At 39.3% G+C, this 23,003-nt stretch overlaps 1 protein-coding gene across 1 annotated transcript in view; it reads right to left on the reverse strand.

Annotated features, from left to right (window-relative positions):
* The window catches only part of LOC140242063 (uncharacterized), a 219,312-nt gene that overhangs the window by 48,090 nt on the left and 148,219 nt on the right, over positions 1 to 23,003 (reverse strand). The window contains exons 14-18 of the mRNA XM_072321825.1: positions 15,227 to 15,372; positions 14,170 to 14,404; positions 2,037 to 2,224; positions 940 to 1,705; positions 325 to 471 (exon numbers count right to left, since the gene is read on the reverse strand). Coding sequence (XP_072177926.1) covers positions 325 to 471; positions 940 to 1,705; positions 2,037 to 2,224; positions 14,170 to 14,404; positions 15,227 to 15,372 — 1,482 coding nt within the window. The remainder of the gene's footprint in view (positions 1 to 324; positions 472 to 939; positions 1,706 to 2,036; positions 2,225 to 14,169; positions 14,405 to 15,226; positions 15,373 to 23,003) is intronic.

Here is a 23,003-nt window from a genome sequence, read left to right on the forward strand (position 1 = left end):
CTGATTGACAAATTGCCCTACATTCACTTAAATAAGCACAGAATTAATCGGTGTTTGATTGATTAAACCGACAATGTAATTTGATGCTTATTTACATTGATGTAGGGCAATTTGTGAATCAGTTGCAATAAAAAAACAACTTGACACAAAAATTTCATGAATTTGATTAATTTCAGTCAAGTTTGGAAGAATTGTCTGACTGCTGATGAAAAAAAAAAAAAGAAAAAAAAAAGAAGAAAAAACATGATAAGTTGCAGCTGTGTGTACCTGGGCAAAGAAAGTGTAAATCAACCGTCTCCCAAATTATGAGATTTTCCAGCTTACCTTGGTGGATGATTTCCTCCTCAGCATGATCCTCATGGGCGTCTGGACCATGAGCCGGTCCAGGCTGATGTTCTGGGTGTTGGTGTCTGTGCTACTCTGCCGCTCTGTCGACATCTTTTTCATGGCAGCATTTTTCCCTCCCAGAACCTGGAAAAAAACAAATAAACAAGAGATGATTGTTGGTTCAGTATTTCGCATCATTGATTTGTATACAGTTTAATAAACTGCATTATCAGATTGTTGAACAAGATTTGGAAAGTGTGTTCTTTTTGAGTAATTACTTCATTCACCGAGTGTAAAATTACTATCATGAGCTAAATCTTATAACAGTTATCTTTTATCAAAAATGAATCTCCAATGAATGGCATTTAACTGTTGGTAAGTTCAAGAAGAAATCAGCATTACATCTTGTTTCTAAGAGTAATTAATGAGTGAGTCTATGTTTTGTCTGCATTTCTTTAGTAAACACTTTCATTGCCATATTTACACTGAATGGAGCACGATTACGGTATGTTCAGGAAAGAAGAAATAACATCCTTTTTCCTTTAAACATAGGATCACATTTTAAACAGAATTCTTATTCTGTAATCAACATATTTCCCCAAATTAAATCACCTTCACTGCCTCCAGCGGTGTTGGTCCAGTGCACCGAGCAGCTTCAAAGAACAGATTCATATACTCCTTTTGAAGCTTCTGGAGTCTCTTGTCCATGGCATATTTCTGCAGGGCCTGCGCCGCACGAATCACCATCCCAAGACCGCGGTACCACAGTGCAGCCGTTTGCTGAGGTGCACAGAATGTCAGCACCCTATTGTCCGTGATTCCAGCCCCAAACACTATGCTGATGCAGCTGAGCTCTTCCTGGTACGGCGATGGCACCGGCAGCGCCGCTTCAGACTTCCGCGGTGACATGGCGGTATTGGATGTGGTCCCGGTGCCAGACGATTCTACGGCAATTGCGCTCTTCATTGAGACAGACTTGGCGTAGGTGAGGTCGAGGTACCCACCATCCAAACTGGTGGTGTTGGCCAGGTTTGAAGAGTGGTACTTAGTGCAGAGCATGACGCTGCAGATCATGTGGAGATCCAGGTCCTCCTCGCGGGTGCACTCCACCGACTTGGCCCAGACGATGATGGCGTTGCTGACGTCCAGCTTGAGCAGGCTGAGGACGTTGCGCCCCGTCGAGTCCTCGTCGACCAGGGAGACACATGAGCCGTGGTGCATGAACTGGAGGGTGTGGAGGTCGCTATCAAACAGCTGGTGTGGGATGATCTCGATGCCCGTCGGGTTGGCGATGGCTTGGATTGGCTCATATGGTGATGACTCCTCGCAGCATGTCACGAAAGACATGTCGGACAGGTCGCTGTCACTGCGCGTGGATCTATAATTGCACAAGAATGTAAAGAAAAGATTGATGTGCTTTATTACCCTGCAATTATTGTACACTACATACATGTACTTCCCCTATTTTCATGTACAGTATAAAAATAAAGCATCATGGTGATTCAGCAGTTTGTAGATGGAATTTTGTATAATGGTATGCTGTTGGTTGCCATTTTTAAAAGACAGTGGGTGAGAAGAACTTTCTTTTTTGAATATAAGAAAATAATGATGAATGCATGAATATTAAAACACAAAAAAGTTCATATTTTCTTAATTACACAAAATTTACCACTCATCGTTAAAAATTCTGATGGTCAAAACGTGCTCACCTGTTCTCTGGGATGCAGTCTGCCTCTTCGCCCAGTTTGAGGGCCCTCCCCATCTCCTGACAGAGCCGGATGTCGTTGAGCACCCAGTTAGCACGGTACATCTTGTCCGTGTTGATGAGACCGGTCGCTGGGATGGAAGTGGGTAGCCCACCCGACCTTTCATTGCTGTTCCACATGTAGTCTCCCAGCTGAAATACCAAACCACAAATGTACAACAAGCTGAATCAACATTGTATGTGATTTATTTGACTTATATGAAATATGAATATATATGTGAATCTTCATATTCTTTTATGCATTTAAACATTTATTATATTATAAATATGTATGTATCACAACATACATTGTATATACATGAGAGAAAGAGAGAAAAGCAAAACAGGAAGATAGAAGGAAGGAAACTTCAAAGAGTTGACAGAGACAGAGTTTGAGTGATGCTAACATATGAGATCTTGATTTTGGTTCATACATTACGTTGTGTATGACAATATAAGATATATCAGTTACATCACTTTGTAAACAAAGGAGCAATTATTGCACTTCCCATACACAATATCATAGCAGATACTACGGATTAGTCTTGAATAGTTCGAAATTTGTTTCTACTAAAATGACCTGCATTTTTTCCCTATAAAATAATTGACTAGAAAATGTCGCTATGGCAACTGGTATGCTTCCGCATATCGCATTATTCTCCCATAGGTCTGTAGTACATCTTGACAGTGTGAGCTGGGCAGTTTCACATGACTGGCAAAATATTGAAATGACATGGGGGAAAAGAGTGAAATTTCAAGAATTTTTAACCTTGAACTGTGGCCTTTGACGTTGACAGAGTGCACCCAAAAGTTAATAGGCGCAGTTTCATCGACTCATACATACATGACATATGCCAAGTTTCATTTGGATACAATGTACCTCTGACGGTTCTTAAAGGCATAATTTACCATTTGAAGATGAAACAAAAACCCAGCATTAGTGCTTTAAAACAGTTCTAAAATGTGAGTTAAGGATAGAAACAACCACTGTAAAAATATTTGAATTGGTAAAATCAATGTTAAGTGTATATACAAAATGTGAACAATAGTTATAATAAAAACGATTCCAGACTAAGCCATCTACAGTTATGGTTTATTGAGAACATTACAGATATCTCCTTTTTCATATTTTAGGCTTTATCGCGAAAATGTTTATATGATTTTATATTTATATTTTTATGATTTATATGATTTTTGTTTATATGTTTTGTGGTACAACAGACCTACATACATGTATTAAATGTCATATCTTGAATTTCTTTTAAATCACTGTTGGTCAATAGCACAATCAGAGTATCCAATTGTGTAACAGGGGAAAAATGAAAAAAACTTGGTAAAAATGCTTTTTTATGCTGTTTGTTGTAGCTGAGTGTTCAAATTTTCATTTCATGTAAAGAAAGAGTCAAAATTTTGCATTAAACTGTGCATAAATTAGCATTTTAATTAGGGGTGTCGAATTACATTGAAATGACTAATATGTTGGAAAAATTCATTAAAAAAAAGAATGTTTTTGTTCGTCTGAAATTGCTTATAGATATTCCTGATAAATATCCCTTTCATTCACCACCAGCACATAGCCATGACATATCACAAGATATGAATTAATGTCATATTTTCACTACTCAAAATGGATGATCAATTTTGTAGGCATTACTTTGAATTCAAATAAAACCACTTTTATATTTTTTATATTTCACTTTTGCCAAAGAGTGAAGAGGTGAAACTTTCAGGAATAGGTAACAGACGTATATTGGCCATTATTACAAAGTTTTATAAAATTAGGGCTGGTACTTTGGAAGTTATGATATTTTTCAATAAAAAAATTATCTGTACAGTTTGACCTTGAATGTGCGCATAGTGTTTGGATCCATTCTCACATCTGTAAACACAGATAGAGGAATGAATATGAGATTTATGATGTCTTGAGTTGATATCCAAGCTGTGACACTCAAACAATGACATATTAAGCCAAAATACTATGTTTTTGCTAATGATATCTTTAAAAATTTAAAAAGCATTGAAATAAGAACACTGACCACTTATCATATGACCTTCATGCAGTAGAACGTGGGCGTGGATCAGTCTCATTTTTCCTCAGCAATTTGTAAAAATATAAAAAAATAAGTTCTCATTGCTCAAATTTGCTAAAATTTTCACACAATAGATTACTACATGGTACATATGTACAATTCATGGTTAAAAAAACAAGGATATTCAATAGGGGTAAAAGATTCTTTTAAGTAGTCAAATTAGGATATACCTCACTGAAAATAAAAAAAAAAAAAAAAAAACTGCTGCACTTATTTTCCTCAGCATTTGAAAATGGCTCAAAACTCAAAACTGGCTGAACATTCATTGGCAAACAGCACACCATATTGTAGTGTATCTTCTGTACTTTAAGGAAAAGCAGGAAAATAAGCTGTTTCTCCATGTATAGCTGTACAGCATGGGTTAAAAGGTCACAATGTCACAAAAGTAAGCCAGCATTACACTCCTACCATGACGGGACTTCAGACCTCATAACTTTCTCCAGCAGAAAGGACCACTGTTTTTTATTGCATGCAAGCAATGCCAGGAAAAAATCCATTAATTTGATACCAAACACAAAGGGGTAGACTTAAAAATCGGACCTCAAATCTTGATTTTATATAAGTTGTAAAAAGCTTTTTTTGATGCATTACATGGGTTTGGGGGGACTTTTTGATAATTAATCTTTAATAATTAACAGTAAATGAGAAGAAATTTGTTATTGTATTACCACATGTGATTACTGATATCTCAACATGCTGCATGTGAATTTTGAAAGTCAGTTGGTGCATTCTTTTAGAAGTTACAATTTTTTAAAGTGAGAAAATCATGATTGCATACCCTGATTGTGCTTATCACCTGTTCCCAAAGGTAAACAGGACCTTTCAGTTAGGCTGTCCACAAAATTGATTATGGACAGAAGGACAGATGGAAGGATGGATGGCTGGACAACCCTGGAAACATAATGCTTCCGCCAACACTTCTTCGCAGAGGCAAAAAAAAATCTATGTACATTATACAGGGGCTGGAAAATGCCTAAATATAGTAATATGTACTGACTTTACTCAAGCAATAAACATGATCTCAAACATATAGCATACAGTGTACTCTTTTGTATTAGCTCTAACACTGAAATACAGTCAATCTAGGCTTGTATGGATGGCTAGCCATTGAGCCTCCACCCAATAAATCCAAACAAGATAGAATCTTCTATACTGAATGGTGTGCCCAGTCAGTGCTCTTTCCCTCCCGAGAGTGACAATCAATCAAAGAGCCATAAATCTGGCACTGCTTCGATTATGTACATGGATAATTGTCCCCGGCTCAAGCTCTGCATGGGGACATCCATTATTATTATTATTATTATTTTTTTTTTTTTTTTTTTTTTTGGGGGGGGGGGAGGGGGTGGGGGGTTATTGGCCCTCAATCATAAGTGAGTGTTTCCTAGCACTGACAATACCAGGGTCGGGGTACGGAGGGAAGGGGACAGGAGGGGGGAGGGATATGGGGAAAGTTTGAGAGAGATCTGACAACCTTCTAATCATTTGCATCAGCACAAGAGAAGTATACATGTGAAAATGTACATATTTTTGGGTGGTTGTTGATGTTGTTTTTTCTCTTTTCTCTTTCTTCCTCTTATTCCACGGGGCTTCCACACTGGATCGCATGTCACAGCAGCCTGGCTGGGCTGATGATGACAATCAATCGTTGGCTTGATATCAAGATGCGAGGTTGCGATGCTGGGATACCCACTGAAGGGTGAGTCAATGACAGCCAGACTTCTGCTCTCTGTATCACTCATTTTAATAGCAAATGAAGTGATGCCCCCAAATTTCCAGTTCAGTCTCTTTCCAAATGAGTGAAACAATTTTTGTCTTGAGTTGAGCATCTTGTAGAAAGTGTGCAGAATTTTCTGGGCTTTTATTCATTTTATTTATTTATCTATTTATTTATTTTTTTGTGCTCCATTTTGGACCACCTTCAGGACGTTCCTCAGTTGAGTTTGTGCGCATCCTAGCTGCACAGGTTGGCAGTGACGTAACAAAGAGCGTAGAAGCGCACGCACGAGTGATGAGCTGAGCTAGCTGAGCTGAGCAGCTGCTGGTAGATCGAGAGTGTGGTACTTACGTATACCCGACAGCTCCCCACTGCGGCCGCGCTGGGCGGCCTCGCTTGGCTCGCATGCCGACTGTACGCATTACAATCTGTACGTATACACAAAGTTCAGCGGTCCGAGCCGCATATACATGGTCATGGCAGCACAACTCTGATCGACGGAATCGGGAAGCTTGGAAGTTGAACTGAGCTGTTTCCATTTTCAATCCACAGATCTGTTTTGTGACATGCAGTTCATTATCTGCTCATCAACATGGTCAAATGGAGTGCAAAGGTACCAAGGGCCTATAGGCCCTAGTCCGGGTTTACTAGTCTACTGGACTAGGTGTTAAAAACAACAACAACAACAACAACATCAACATCAACAACAACAAAACAAACATATGACACACATTTCATCTTTAGGTCTAACAACTAAAACAATCTGAGTATCTCCGTTAAAATCTAAATTAGATCTAAACTTGTCATAACTAAATACAAAATATTGTTTTTGTTTTTGTTTTTTGGTTACAAAATACAAGGTCACAAAAGTATTATCAAACAAGTATTTATCACTTTCATCATTCAGATATTAACTTTTGATTACCAATTCTGGTGTAACGAAAGGAGAATCAAAGAATTATTATTCTTTTTCTTTCTTTTTTTTTTTTTTTTTTGGGGGGGGGGGTACTCAATTAAGGTACATCTTCGTAGTTTACTTCACTTTACCAACCACTGCAACAACCAACACATGCAATGTACAATCAACGTCATTATATCAAGATTTGTTTTTCCTTTGGAGGACCGTCAGACTAATGCCAAAACTCCCATTTCCTTATATCTATTCTTCTTCCTCCATTATCACTTTCTGCACATTGTTACAGCAAGTGGGTAAAAAAAAAAAAAAACAAGCATGTCAATGTGAAGTTTTCCACGCTTACGTCCACATGATATCATTATGGCTGTGTAAGGGAAATAATAACAAAAACGCACATGGACCTTCCTTTCTGAATATTTTTTCATCATATAACTGCAATTGTGACACTTTTTGGGGGGAAAAAAGAAAAGAAAAGAAAATGGGTTTTGAGTGAACCGCATGAGATTCATGCATCCTAGCAGGGGTATATCCCTGCATTGGTTCCTGGCCAAATTTGGGGGTCTTACGATGATTTCTGTAGCAAGGAGGCTCTGCTAAAAGAGTACATGAACCCCCCATTTTTACAATTAGTCTGCATTAAGTAACCCTTCTGCTACAATTTGATAAAGTTTCGTAAAAATGATATTGGTTTTGAACGTACAGTATGACATTCATGAACCCCACCTAATCAGGGCACCCATGATTGGTTTATAACCAGATTTTTAGGTCCTAGGATGATTTCTATCATATGGGGGTGATGCCAGCACAAAAACTAGCACATAAACCTCCACTTTTAATTGTTTTACTAGAATAAGTAAGCCTTTGTCTACAATTTGGTCAAGTTTCGTGAAAATGACATGGGTTTTGAATGTACAACATAAGTTTTATGAACCCACCTTGTCAGGGCATCTCTGCATAGGTTCCTGACCAGATTTGGGGGACTTACAATGATATATGTCGCATGGGGGCGCTGCTAGCACAAAAAACGAGCACATGAACCCCCACTTTTTATAGTTTTTCTTGCATTAGTAAGCCTTCTTCTACAGTTTGGTCAAGTTTCGTGAAAGTGACATGGGTTTTGAATGTACAGCATAAGTTTTATGAACCTTGTCCTTTAGCTCACCCCTAACAGAAAACGTTGATGAGAAGGATTTGAGAGATTTCGGTGTTTTCTGATGCGTGAGGGCGCTGCTTCCTCAAGGATGAGAGTGTAAATTCTAACATTAAAACCTTTTCCTCATTTTGGGTACCTTTTTCTGCAATTTTTGCAAATTTGGAGAAAATAATGTGGATTTTGAAAGAATTATGGAGATTTAAGTTTGTCATTGCAGATTTTGTTGCCAATCATGGTCTTGACCCTGTAATGCTATCACTTTGGTACAGGACGGCAGATTAGTCATATTCTTCAAAGTCCCGTAGAAGAAAAACAAGCACATGAACCTATGGTTTTGTTTACATATTTGGGCTTTGGATGGGTCAGAGTCACGGTATGGAAAGTTTGAAGAAACTTCACTTTAACTGAGGAACGTCCTTAAGGCTGCTAATTTTTTCCTGGAGCAGTTACTTTATTCTGAAGAATGACTTACATGTATCTTCCTTACACAAAGCGGCCTCATCCAATATGATACCGCCTCATGCAAAGACTTGATCAGAAAAGTAAACAAGCTTTAAAAGTTAAACAGATGCACAAACTACAGTGCAATGATTTCCATGTCAATAATGTTATACACATAAATTGTGTACATATTCACCTATATATTATCTACATTAATACACACTGATGTGTTCTGACCCTGGTCATACGAATGGCATAGAATATACTTGGAGGGGTTTAAAATGGCAATGATGAAAAGTTTTTATTTGGGAAGGGCTTCTAACATTCAGAGTTATACAAATGGGAGGACTAAAAAGTAAAAGAAATCTTCTTTTTTTTCGAAGCTAATGCTGTTAATTTTGATGGTGGATGATGTTCACACATATGGAAACATTTTCGTCATGCATCAATTCCATTATTAATATTGCCCACTGCACACATTCTTGACAAGTCTGCAGAACTGCACCTGCCAAAAGATAGGTTTCTCCATAAAATGGGGGAGGCTTAATTTTTGTTTTCAATTCAGGGGCTGATGTCTCTCCAAATTGAAAAAAAAAAAAAAAAACACAAACAAAAAACCAAAGATGGATAGATTCCCTCACAGGAATGGGGCTGGTGATGAAGGGGGGGTTACTCTGGAGAAGTGAAAATGCAAACTGCCGCCGGCCAAATTACCACTGCTATTAACATCAAATCAGCATTCCCACTGCCTGTCAATTTTGACGCTTTGCTCCAAGAAATGGGTAACTCATTTCTGAAGTCAGAAGGGAAAAAAAAATAGTATATGAATTATGATTTACATCATATGAGTGGGAAACGTGCAGCATTTTTTTTTTCTTTTCTTTTTTCTTTTCTTTTTTCTCTTTTTCCCCTTTTTTTCCAAAACCATCACCACCACCACCACAAAAAAAAAAAAAAAAAAAAAAAAAAAAAAAAAATCAGTGGCAATGCAAGCATCTGCTCCACAGTACACTCATACTATCTTTCACACCAGTAATGGAATATATGAGCTGGAAGCCACGGGCTTGAGTTGAGGTACAACAACTGTACAGGGTCAAAGAACTTGATTTTGAGAGATACAAGCAATGATAGGAACAAACAAACAAGCAGACAGACAGAAATACAAACAGAGGGATAGAGAAATAATGAAGTCTGAATTGTAGTAATAATCAAACTGATGGCTGCAATCTCTAAAACACATTTAAACCAGGAAGTGATATTAGCAGTATGATTTAATCACTGTAACTCCCCTTTATTCATCATAACCGACATTAAAATATATACTCTGGTCTCATCTTCAAAAGGTTAAAGGATGTCAAGAGATAGTGATGATACTGCTCAAATGCATTTTCAACATCACATACCTGCAGGAAACTAAAAATATGTAATTGAGATCTAGTAAAAATAGATCAGGGGGGCATTTCATGAAGCATTAACTGTTATAAGCTATTGAAATCCTTGCATTTAATTGGCCGAGAGCGAATTTTTCTGACAAATTTGTCGGGCTAAACGCTTCATGGAATGCCCCCCCCCCCCACACACACACACACACACACACAGTCAGTCCGCCCAGTATGACAGGGATCTAGCTGCACTTCATACCTGGATAACTGACACTGTATACAACCATGCTTGACGTCACTCTCAGCCAAATTTTGTTTTTCTAGCTGGGTGCCAGGGGTAGGTTAAAGGGTCCCATGAAATCAATCATTTATGTTGGCCACTACAAAAGGCTAATGACTTTAAAATGCCCGCCCAGTACAGATTTATATCCAGGTATCTACTTTTATCAATCTGACAATCTATCTGTCAATCTATCTACCTACCTACATGTATCTATCTATCTATCTATCTATCTATCTATCTACATGTGTATCTATCAACTATCTGCAATTGTTTGTATGTATGCATTATATATCTTGATACAAGTGTAGCTATCAAACTATCTACATGTATACAGATCTATTTATCACTGCATCTATCCATGATCTATGTAATCGACTATATGTGACCCTGCACCACAAAACACACAAAAAGTCGCGAGACATGGATTTTTAGTTAAGGACAGATTCTGAAAGAGCAGACTCTAAGCTTTAAAATGATGTATAACTCAAGTCAAGTGGATTCTCCTAACCTACATAAATATTGGAAAGAAAGTGCACACTCTGGAAAAGTGTAAACTGAGAAAAGACTTTGCGAAGTACAGGGTCTATTCAAGTGCCTAATCCTTACTAAGCCGTGCTACCCGTGCCATGAATGGGACAAAAAACTTGATGTAAACCACTGCAGCAACAATAATGAAGGGATGATCAGATTAAGCTGAAATTAAGTGTGCTTGATTAATACATTCTGTTTATAATAAATGTCAACTCTCAAAGCGGTAGCATCATCCTTTCAAAAGTTATTAGAGTTGAAAGCGAAGAGTGTGCAAAGGATTTTCAAGACATTAAAATGGACCTCTGAGAAAAACCTGATCACACTACTTTACCAAAAAAAGGGTTGTAGAAAAACTGCTGAAAACCCACTTTCCCATTCAATTTATGATCCCAAACTTCAGGATAATGTAGAAGAAGAATAGTTCTTTCAGAAAATATGGGAACCTCAAAACTGACTCGGGTGACCCGTTTCACCTTTCTTGCATCCTCACATAAAATGAAGGGGTGCAACTTTTTGTTTGTTTTGTGATGCACGGTCACATATGTATGCAAAGAAAATGTAAACAAATGGCAAATTAGTGTAATACTAGTTGCAAGTGTATGTGTGTTTGCAGACCATGTTGAAATCTGAATACCTAGTTGATTTTGCACATTTTTTCAAACAATTGTAAATTGCATGTCTGTTAAATAGTCTTTCAGTTGCTTCAATACAATCTCCTGATAATAAAAAATGAGATGAAGTGACATTTGGAATGATTCTCTCTGACATACATTGAAACTTTCCCCCCATGTAACCTGGACGATCTTTGACTTGTATTCCAAAGTGGCAAGCCACCCACGCCTTCACTCTTATTCGTGAGGCGTCAACTGCTTGTGCGCTGTGCGTTGACGACCGACCTGTCTCATCACATCATGCGTTAACAGAGTGGGTGGCACGGTCCTCGGCAATTATACGCCAGACTCAAATGCCGTCACGCTTATGCAAACACCGCACACACCACAAGGGCTTAGAAGGGAGGGGGAAAAAAAACATATAGCAGTAATTGTGCAGTAACAGAAAAGGGAGAGCATGAAGAGGGTGGGGCGGAAGAGATGGGTGTATGGAGGGATATGTTGTGCGAGGCAGGGGAGATTGGCAAATTCTCGTGTCAGAAATGTTATCGCAGCAGAACAGCGGCACTCGTCCATTGACACCATAATGACACACCAGGAGCAGCAGCCATGTGACAGCCCAACTGTTGGAGGATGTACCCGACCATTTGAAGCACCATGACTGATATGCAGTGGAGGATAGGAACCAAAAGGAAACACTGCACTTTGGCCCAAAAATGTCCAGGTTTTCTGTCGTATGGCTTAATTTTTCCCTTTTGTTTTTCTTTTTCTTTAGGAAGAGCCTTTGATTTATCTTACTTTTTTTCTGTCTGCCTTTCTACCTGGTCATACAGCATTTTTTTTCCCTTTTCTACCTTCTATCAAATTATTCCCTGGGTTTAAATATTACAGCATCCCTGTGAATTTGTTCTGAAGAAATGTGGGGAAATTGAGGCTTTTAACAGATGCTCAGTTACCTGAGTTTTGCCAGAATGAGCCATTAGTCCTTTCTCCTCTCTGTTCTTCCACTCTCTCTCTCTATCTCAAGCCCTCAACCTCTCTCCTTACTTCTTTCCCCCCCCCCCTTTTTTTCTTCCAACTTTCCTCCTGGCCTACAAGCAAAGTCATTATGCAGACATCTAATGAGGTGACTGCTTGGGCTTATCTAGACCTTCTGGCCATTTTCTGACCTAAATTGCTAATTTTTTTTTCTTTCATCCCCCTGGCTGCAGTTTCCTATCAAATTATTCATCAACAAGTTTCAACTTCACTATGAGTACGAGAACTGCTCCAGACCCAGTTTGACAGGCACAATGTACTCTCTCCAGAAACAAGAGGAGATATTAAATAAGGCCGCTACAGAAGCAACCCTAGTGCAACCTTCAGTGACAGCCTCTACCTATTCAAACAGCAGTACATCGTCTTTGAGTACTTAGCCCACTCTTCACCAATTTCTGGGGGGAAAAAATATATATAAAGTGGACAATTTTGCCCTAATGGTGGAAACGGCATGAAAATTGAGACACCCTTGATCACAATGATTTGTATGACATCTTCTACATGCCCGAAGTCAACATTTCAGATCAAGAAATGGTCACAAGCTGGTAATGATGACCAGCTGAGCCAGCTGCATGGTCATCTTTGGATTGATTTCTTTTTAGCAACCATTTCTTTGAGAGTGAGAGAGACGGAGGGGGCATGAGTGTGTGTGTGTGTGTGTGTGTGTGTGTGTGTGTGTGTTTGTTTGTTTGTTTCTCTCCCACTCTTTCTCCATCACACACTCCACCATCCCTGCCCCCCCCCCCCCCCAAAAAAAAAAGTGGTGAGCTAGCGCTAATATGATGTGCAATGCGTGTTTTGTTTACATACCACTACATGTAGCTCTCTCCCACGGATACACCTGCCCAGCAAATAGCAGCTTCCCGGTAAATTAGCTAACTGCCAAATCCAAATGCAAGCCATTACGTCTACACTTTCACTACAATATTGACATTGTGGATTTCAGGGCATGCCATCAGCTCTAATTGCTAAAATTTTCCACCACAAATCCCGAACTGATTTTGAATGTGTTGAAGCACTTTTCTCACATTCAATAAATTTTCAGCATGGCATCAAGATATGAAAATGGAAAATGCATATTGTACCCACTATTTTAGTTTTCTGTAATAAAATGTTTTCCTCAGAAGAGACTCAATCGTGCAAAGAAGTCTATAGTGTCCTGCCAAGCAAATCCAACTGGATGGCAAAGTGAGACTATACGCACAGATTAGGATTAGCTCTGAACAAATCTACCATGTGGATTAAGAGGGGCATTTAACCCATTGAGGACGAGTCCTGAGTATATTCGGGCAGGTGTCTATGGGAAATGTGTGTTGTAATGAAATCAGTCCGTCCTCAACAGGTTAATCAGTTTTTAAGTTGTCAATGTATCACTCTGTTGCCAATTATAGGCAATGGTGAGCCATCAATTTACGTTATAATGAATAATGGCAGAATCTTACAATGACAAAATTGTTGTATAGTGAGGATCGGGACTGCACTAGTCCCGACACATTAACACTGGGACTGCACTAGTCCCGACACATTAACACTGAACCCTTACGGTACGTTGTTCACCGATTGGCACACACACACACTAAAGTGCTTACTTTACAGATTGACACAGATGTCTCAAAGCTACATGCAATTGTCAATAACTAGAAATGACCTACACTGTATTTCCTTTAATCCTCCTTGTGTCACTAAAATGGCCTTCCTGTTGGACTTAATTGCTACATCTGAGTGGGTGTGCTCATCTACAGGGAGGTAAAGTTTGGATGGACTACTGAATGTTGATGGAAAAGTTTGACAAGTTGAAGCTGAGCGCCAGGGCACATAATGGCTTTTATCTATACCAATCGGCCAACGAAGAAAGCTAGAAAATGCGGCATTGGCAAACAAAGCACAGTGAGGGTTGAAGGTGGCAGACACCAGATAGACAGTAGGTGAAAAATGTTACCTCGGAAACCGCATCCGTGTTGGTCATGGTCGGCAGGTTCTCCTCCCAAATGACCCTCAGCTCCTCCAGGAAAGCGCCGTAGTAGGGCACCACGCAGCACCCCGGTATGTTCAGGGCGCGGTCAACCGCCTCCCGATACTCGGTGGCGCTGGACTTGATGGCCGCATGGAGGGAGGTAAGTCCCTGCATGTCACAGTCCTTCATGTCCTCAAAGATGGGCTTGAGAACATCCGACCTGCAATGACCATGGCAACAGCAGGAATATGGCTCAACAAAAACATCATCCTCTTGGCTTTATGATTTTCCCCTGACTTTGATATGTTATTTTTTGTACTTTGACCACATGAATGCCTCAGTAAATGTAAAATATTTCAATGAATCTTTATGGATAATCAATCTTGATCCAATTTAGAATAGACAACTTTTGGTGAAATATCATCATTATTTGACTTTGACCTTTCTCTTACATCATTTCATCTACGCTTTTTGGTTATTTGTTCTTATTATTCCCATCAAATTAAAGTACCTTTTGTCAATCGTTCCTTAAATTCTGGTAAAAGTTTAGTGACCTATGACCTTCGGATCTTCAGCCCCAAAATCCAATCAGTGCATCAAAACCTTTTAATTGGTAGCATACCTGGGCCAATCAACAACAAAATCCACCAAAGCATTTTTCCTGAATTTTGTTATTGATGTTGAGGGCAAACGAACAGATGGACAAGCCAACGGCATGATGATCTGTGGCAAGGTTTGAGGGAGGACAAATAAAAGCTGGTGATCAGCAGCTCATCCGGCTTTCATGATGATTGGTCACATATGGATGTGAATGTCACCATGTTATCTCCTCTTGCTCTACCATAGCCATAGGGATAGGCTTTGTCATTTTCAAGGCTACAGCACATTCCTCAAACATATTACTATTCCCCAAACAAAACAGGGAATGCCCCAATGGCAGGGAGTGAAGGCACTTTGGGGTGACATGACAGGATCATTCCAGCACCCCAACCCCTCACTATCCCTCCATCCCCTCTCCCCCCCCCCCCCTTCCTGTACTCACCTCAATCCCTCCAGAATCTCCATGACGGAATTGAAGTTGCCCAGATTCCAGCACGAGTTGGCCACCTGGATGAAGCTCATGACGTTGCGCACCTTGCCCTCGTGTTCCTCCACCGCCAGGATGGTGTCCCGTACCCAGTGGCTCACCTGGGGGAAGAACGGGACAAAGCAAGACATATGAAGAGAAGAGATTAACGCCTGACCTTTAAAGTGCTATGGCACCTAGCTAAACCTACCAAGCTTTTTCATGAGCATGCAGTAATCCCTCCAAGCTTGACCTACATTGTAGTTGTAAATTCAGCAAGCCTACTCATGAGTAGCAATGTGCCTGAGGTCCGATAGAAAGACCATGGTCATATGACAGGGATTAGGAGATTACTTAATCTATTTGATTAACTGTGCCAACTGGTGAAAAAACACTCCAGCGTGCATGCCAGTTGGTAAAATAAAGCACAGCACGCACTGCATTTGTGTTTTTCTTGCTGCAGAAGACATTGCACATCAATGTTAACTGGGATACAAATGTATGTGTTAACTACATATGTACAATTCATTGTAGCACATGACCAAGTCCTCATTCATGTTTGCTTGCAATCTGCCGATAGTCTTCACAACTGCCTCATTGATCCCGGTGGAATGCCTTGTCGGCATGACTGACTCCATAAATGATGTACATGTAAATCCCCCAGTTTTACATTTTAATTGTCTACCTATGAATAAAACAGCAAACAAAACTTTTGCAGGAGCTGAATATGGTATCTATTCAGTCTCTGGACAACATATAGATAGAGAAAAGTAAGATAACACTATGGCACTGGTTGAAAACTTAATTGATACATTGAAGTTTACAGTTCTTGTTTGGTTCCCGATGAACTCATCTTATATCAAAGAGCACTAAACAGACTAGGGTTTGAGAATTACACTAAATGAAGTGCAATTGAATTTTATATGCAGGATTGGGACAGAGTACTGATACTCTTGTACGCTTAAAAATTAACCTAAATCTCATCCCATTTGTGCACATCGATAGGAACTTTGGGGATATGATTAACGAAAGCAACTACGTTTCATCAATTCTTTTATCCAAGAAAATAGCAAAAAGACTTCCTACTGAAAGCCAGATCATCAGACATGCTCAAGAGAGAGGAAGTAAAATTATCACAGACTCTGCAACATTGACATTTTGCTATCTACCTTAGATGGTAAAACATTTAACTGCAAGAAATGGAAGGGAAACCTAAAAACAGACACAGACTCTGCAACATCAACATTTTGCTATCTACCTTAGATGGTAAAACATTTAACTGCAAGAAATGTAAGAGAAACCTAAAAAAACCCAGAAATGCTCTTTCTGACTGAATCAAGTGGAGAATCTAGGAGCACTCATGGATGACAGTTCTAATTAAATACATAGTGACAGTGGACTGGGATCTCTTTAACCCATGTATGAAGTGCAACTAATAGTCATAATTCACAAGGTTCACAAACTGTCTACAATCTCCATCCTTCTGATCCCTAAAGATTGATATTTCAATTCTTTTTTTCCCCAGTCTTTGTCATTCTCTGTGTCTGTCTGTCTGTCTGTTTATCTCTGTCTCTCTGTCTCTCTCTCTCTCTCTCTCTCTGTCTCTCGAATCAGGTGTAACTTATCTGATTGAATTTACTGGAAAAAAAAAAGTTGTGGCTTTACCACGAGCCTCTGTCTTTCCCCCTTTGGAGAGAAATCTGAAGTCCCTACGCATAAACAATCAATACTCATGAATATTCATACCCATGGCTAGGGCTGGGACACAGGTAGCTGTCTCATGTACAGCTGTAAGGGCAAGGTCCACTTAAAACACACACACACACACACACACACTCAGAAAGAAGCTAGAAAAGACTTGATCTCTCTCTCTCAGCAAGAGTGCCCTTATTACTGTCTGAGTTGTAGAGTTGTGGTTGAAGACCTGTAGCTGAGTTGTAGGGTTGACGTCCTAGAGTTGTGCAAGATCATGGAAGCCATGCAAACAATGTACTGGTACATGAATTTGGAAGCATGCTTGCCTTCAACTCCTAAACCTGAGACTTCTTCCAGCGAACTGCAAAACTCCTAGATGGGTTGTAAAGTGAACTATACACAATATCAAAGTTGGCTTTAATAACATGAGTTAAAGCAGACAGACAGACTGGTAGAGATTTCATCAACAAACTCTTTGTTTATCAAAGGCAACTCCAGTGTGGCTTGAAATTACCTTTTAATTGTCGAGAAATACAGTGAGCTGAAAATGCACAACGGCCTCCCAAACGACTGGAAGTGTGGAAACATGCTTTTTAAAGTGAATTTTTCACATTGGGTCAATGTCAGTGATCAGTGAGCTGTACAGTGAGTTTACAAGTGTGCAAAAGGGAATATTTCTGTGTGTATTTTGATTACTCTAAAGCATATCTGTGTGCTTTGTTTTTGTTTATTTTTTTTGCTGGCACCAATTCAGTACAGGCCAAAATTGGCAGAAAAAAAGAATCAGAAAACAAACTATTTCACATGTGCAGTATACTTACACACAAACATGCAGACAGTATTGTGAGATTGTGTGTAATCTGAATATTTTGACGAATCAACACATACGTCTTGTCTTGCCGCTTGTTGGCAACCTGTAAAAGTTCATTGCTAATTTCTTTCCCTCAAACAAGATGTAAGTTTCTGACAGATTTAAGCTTTCTAAATGCGCATCTTACACAATCATGTAATGGTAGTACAACTTGTATCAGAAGCCATAAATGATGGTAGTAGTGCCAGCAACAGTGGTAGCAAAACTCTAGTATGATCATAATGAGATGGCAGGGATGACCACAACAGTGGTTACAGGTAAACAATTGATTTTTGACCTGAAGTGTTTCTCCTTTTTGGCAAACAGCAATTTATACATCCTGGGTAAACTCGAGTTGGGTAAAATCTCAAATTTTACATAATGTATTGCCTCTCCTTTCTGAGTGCCTGGTAGTTCAAATTGACTAGCTTCCTCACACAAGACCACCAAGTTTTATTACTGGGCAAATGTTTCTAAAAATAAGTGACATTTGACAGTTGGAGATGAATTTAACCCTCCATGCCCAAAACTCCCTTTGCACAGGTTTCAAAAATTATCTAATAACAGTTGTAATTCTCTGTAGCAACTGGTTTATGATTTAAAGCAAGTGAAAGTTGAAAATAAACTTAAAAGATTATTCAAGAGGAGGGGGAGAGGGGAACTGATTATATTATGTTCAGAGTCTGAACAAAACAACAACAGGGGCAGATAAGCATGGATCCAAGGAAAAGGCCAAGCTACCAGTAGATGGAATATGATGCAGATGGCTTAACCCATTTCACCTTGTGTTCATCGATATTTCATTTGATCGATTTCATTTTCTTTCTTTTTTATGAAAGTGGAAAATTGACAAATAAAGCATGAAACTTGGAAACTTGATATGCACATCTCCTACAGTGCTTCCTTTGCCAATTGGTGCAGATGTGTTGGGGAAAAAAATTGTCAATGAATAGACATTACCCTATGTCCCTAATTACCATCATATCACCATGGTAATATGACACTTTACTATGCCTGAGAGGGCTTGCTTACTTACAACTAGGTCAGGTTTGGAAGGATTGCTGAATGCTTGGGGGAAAAAAAATATGGCAAGTTAAGCTACATGCCTTGGTGTCACATAAAAGGTTAAGACGATCTAAAAAAAAAAAAAAAAATTGAGAGGCAGACAAAAAGGAAAGAGGATCATGGTGAAGGGGCAAATAGGCAGAAGTAAGAAGAGGTGGGGGGGGGGAGGAAAAAGTGTGTATGTGGGGGTGGGATGGGAGAGAGGGGCTTAATGAACAAACTACATGATGCTGTGTGTGGAGGGAGAATTCATTTTCCTCACGTTGGGCAAACTGTCCAAACTGATCAATAAAAAAACCCCACAAGGAGTCCGCGGCGCAAAGTGTACCACTTCATTGACGAACGGCTCGAATTGATGGAGTGTAATTTGATTTTTTAGCCCGGCCGGGGCTGGATTCATGACATGTTGTTTGATTTCTATCCCTTCCCCCAACACCGCAATCTGGTCGCCACACAAATCCCGGAGTATGTTAATGCTCTTTCGTGCACATGATAACCTGATTTCATTTTTTTTCTTTTTTTTTTTGCCCTCATCAGCTCCCACTGCTCCTCTTTTTCTTCTTCTTTATTTTTTTCTTCTCTTGCCATTTGTGACCCGCTACAACAAAAAGGTCCTAAAGTCGCGCACGGTCGAAGCCGTGAAAATCGAGTTTGAAGTCAGAGCATTAAAATTGGTCAAAACTTACGATTTTCTGATTTTGATATATTATTGGAGTCTAACATGTCTTCTATCATCTGTCGAAATTTTGAAGCAAAATGGTGAAAGGAAAGACCAAAAAATAGCGTTTTTCTGAGCCATGTTTTTTGGCGTTTCAACAAAGCAGAAACTGATTCGAAAATTTGGATTGAGCGCCACAGACAGGTTTCGCCCCTAACAACGACCAGAGTGATCTCATTGGTCAGTTTGCTGCTTGCTGCTAACCGAAGTGTGAAGCTCGCACACTGCCCAGTCGACTAGTGCGTGCGAGCGGGGTGCGCTATGCTCAGCCGCTTCTCACATCCTGGTCACTGATTGGTTGGTGAGGAGACCGTCGACGCTGATGTGCTTGAATGAACTCTTCGGGGGTTGCTAGGGCTTACCTTCTATTGTCCAGAGGTGAAAACTGACTTGCGTGTGTTGATCGCGATTGCGTCGAAAGGAAGATTTTAGGGCGCTTTTCTCGAAACAGTGATTTTCCAGACCTCTCGACATGCTCTCTTTTAAACATCGATATCTCCGCAGCCGATTATTTTTATAAAATGTGTTATATGTCAATTTAAAGCTGACAGATTAGGGGATTATACCATGCAATTTTCAAATAATCTACCTCTCCCGACTTTAGGATCATTTTGTTGTAGCGGGTCACATTTTTTCCCCTCTAAGAATCTTGTTTCTTTTCCTTTGTCCATTCATATTCTTTTCATACTCTTTTCTGACACTTCTCTACTCTGACACTCCTTGATGGCATTCTGTTACTATTACATTTGTGTGTGTTTTTTTTTTTAAGTGCATAGTACACTTCTGCTCGACACAAGTAAGTAACAACTGTGGGTTGTTATACTTTTCCTTTATTTGTCACATCTTTTATTTCTGCCATTCTTGCTTGACAGGAGAGTGGCAAAAACCCTCTTTTTTAGGTAAATATCTGACTACAAATTAGAAAATAAGTCCAAAATTCTGATTGTATCATACTGTGGATGGTAAGAGTGATTGGGAATCATCATTAACACAACAGCATCTGCATTGCACGTGACAATTCCCCTAAATGAGCTAATGAGGTTCCAGCTCTGGTCAAGGTAAGTCCAAAGAGATGTAATACAGGCCATGTGTATGTGCTTGCCTGCTTTTCTCTCAATGAAATTCTCAGAACACATCCGTTGGCAACTTGCCATTTCATTCAGCAGTTTTCAATACACAATTTTACACACACACAGACACACAGACACACAGACACACAGACACACACACACACACACACAGCTAAAAGCACACACAAGTACTCTACATATCCCCTAGTAGTCGATGGATCACGTTCATTATGCCCCTGCCATAATACCTTGAGCACCTGTCGTTCCATCATCAAATGAAAACCGGTAGCAATTTTTTTCTCCTCCCATGTGAACTATGGCTAATCTCCTGCAATATTGGAACTGATTTCCAGAATCCAAGTCAACAGAGGTGCTGTTCCCGATGAGGGACCGTATCTTTCAAACAGGAATGCCTGCAGGAGTATTGCAATTACGATAAGATTGCATATCCAAGCACTGTTTTTTTCTTCAGTTGTTTTGTTATGTTTGGGGTTTATTATTTCTCTTCATATTTTCGTTGATATGTGCATATTTCCATGCATTTCATTTTCAACATTTCGTAACTGCAAATGTACAAAATATGGCAAGGAAAATATTTGTGCAGTTGTATTACCTTCACCAACACACAGAAATAACAATAATATTGAAAATAAATCACATGGCTCATGCTTAATAAAAAAAAAAAACTAAACCCTTTACAGAAATGTGCACTATTGCCTATGCAACAAACTCATCTGTCCACTCAGCCGTACAGATTTTTCAGCAGGGAAAAAAAATCATACCAATATTGTCCTCAGGTATTTACTGCTATTACAGCTCATACAAATTGTAGCATTGCTGCTCTGCTATCCATCACATGCACAAACACACAGCAATAGCGATATCTGATGTACCCAACAATGAATTCATGCTCTCTTCAATCTGAGCAATACAACTGAACATCATTTTCTCCATGTACCTGCTGTAATATCACATCAGAAACAACCATCTTGTTTTGGAAAAAAAAAAAAAAAATTGTCAGGCTTTTCTAGGAACTCAGCCAAATTCATATTCTCAAACTCATGACAATGGATTCTCATTTAGATTGCAATTCAGGGCTGTGAAGAGGGTGTGTGAACTGACACACAAAGCAGAAGCGTGTTAGTTTTAATAACACTATCGACTTTTTGCATCTTACCACCTCTCAACTGACATTAGCTACTTTGTAGCTTTAGATCTGCGCCGCAGAAGCTATGACAATGCAGCCTCCTGTGATGGGTTGAACAATAAAAAGAGCTTCCTCATGCATGAGCAGAACACCAATCTTTGTATCTACAGTGTAATAGCGCCATCATTAGCGTTTGTGGCGCAGATCTCAAACGCATGTATTTCAATTTATGCATGTGCTAGCTCCCAGAGTCACAATATTCCTCTGTTAATAAAAGCGACACACTGAGCTCTAATTGGATTCAACAATCTTGACAGCTTGCCCTTAGTTAATTCTGGGTGTCATGGAAACCTAATGAAAATATATCTCAATACGGTCTTTGTGAATTTTCTCAGAATATTGGAGATAAATAACTTTGTAAAAAAAAAAAAAATGAAGAATTAAAAATGCTAGTGAATGTTTTGGCGATGAACCTGAAGTTGCTTCATCAGTTCGTTTTATTTCTTTCATCATGACGTTTATTTGTTCGGGAAAGTGTCGGTGTGAACATGTGTGGGTGGGTGTGTGTGTATGTGAGCATGAATTGTTAGTTGAAACAAGCAGAGCTTATTTCTACATCTTCGTGATGATGTGCCCCCTGCCCATCGCATGCCCCGGAGCTCCCAAACGCAAACTCCAAAATGTCATGACATTTAATGCCTAAACCTCAGAATACAGCGGGAGCCAGGGAAGGCAGCTGGGGAAGGTACAAAACAGCTGTGGCGTGCAAAACTTTAGAAAGCACACTCATAATACCACTCACTTTTGCATGTCATCTTTTTCTTTCTCTTTTTTTTTCATGGCATTTTAAAGCTCTTCCCTTTCTTTTTTTTTTTTTTTTTTTTTTTTTTTTACTTTAGACAATCTACTGTACTAGGCTTACAGGTACAGTGTATCTCGTTCATCACAAGAGAATGTAAAAACTTTATCATGATATTAAGTAAGTGATTTCAAGGTCATTTTGACGTGCTTCTGATCAAAATTATTAGCATATTCCTGTTGTAAATTTCTAAAACTGTAAGAGAAGGGTCATTATGTTTAGCAAAGGTCTTTCTACCATGTTGTCTGTAATATCATTGTCATCATTCAAGCATAACATTTGAACAAAAATGGCCATTGAACAGGCAGCTGTGCTAATGCAAAGCAACATAGATGCTGCTTTATGCTCA

This window comes from Diadema setosum, chromosome 18, assembly GCF_964275005.1.
Source record: "Diadema setosum chromosome 18, eeDiaSeto1, whole genome shotgun sequence".
In the NCBI taxonomy this organism is placed as follows: Eukaryota; Metazoa; Echinodermata; class Echinoidea; order Diadematoida; family Diadematidae; genus Diadema; species Diadema setosum.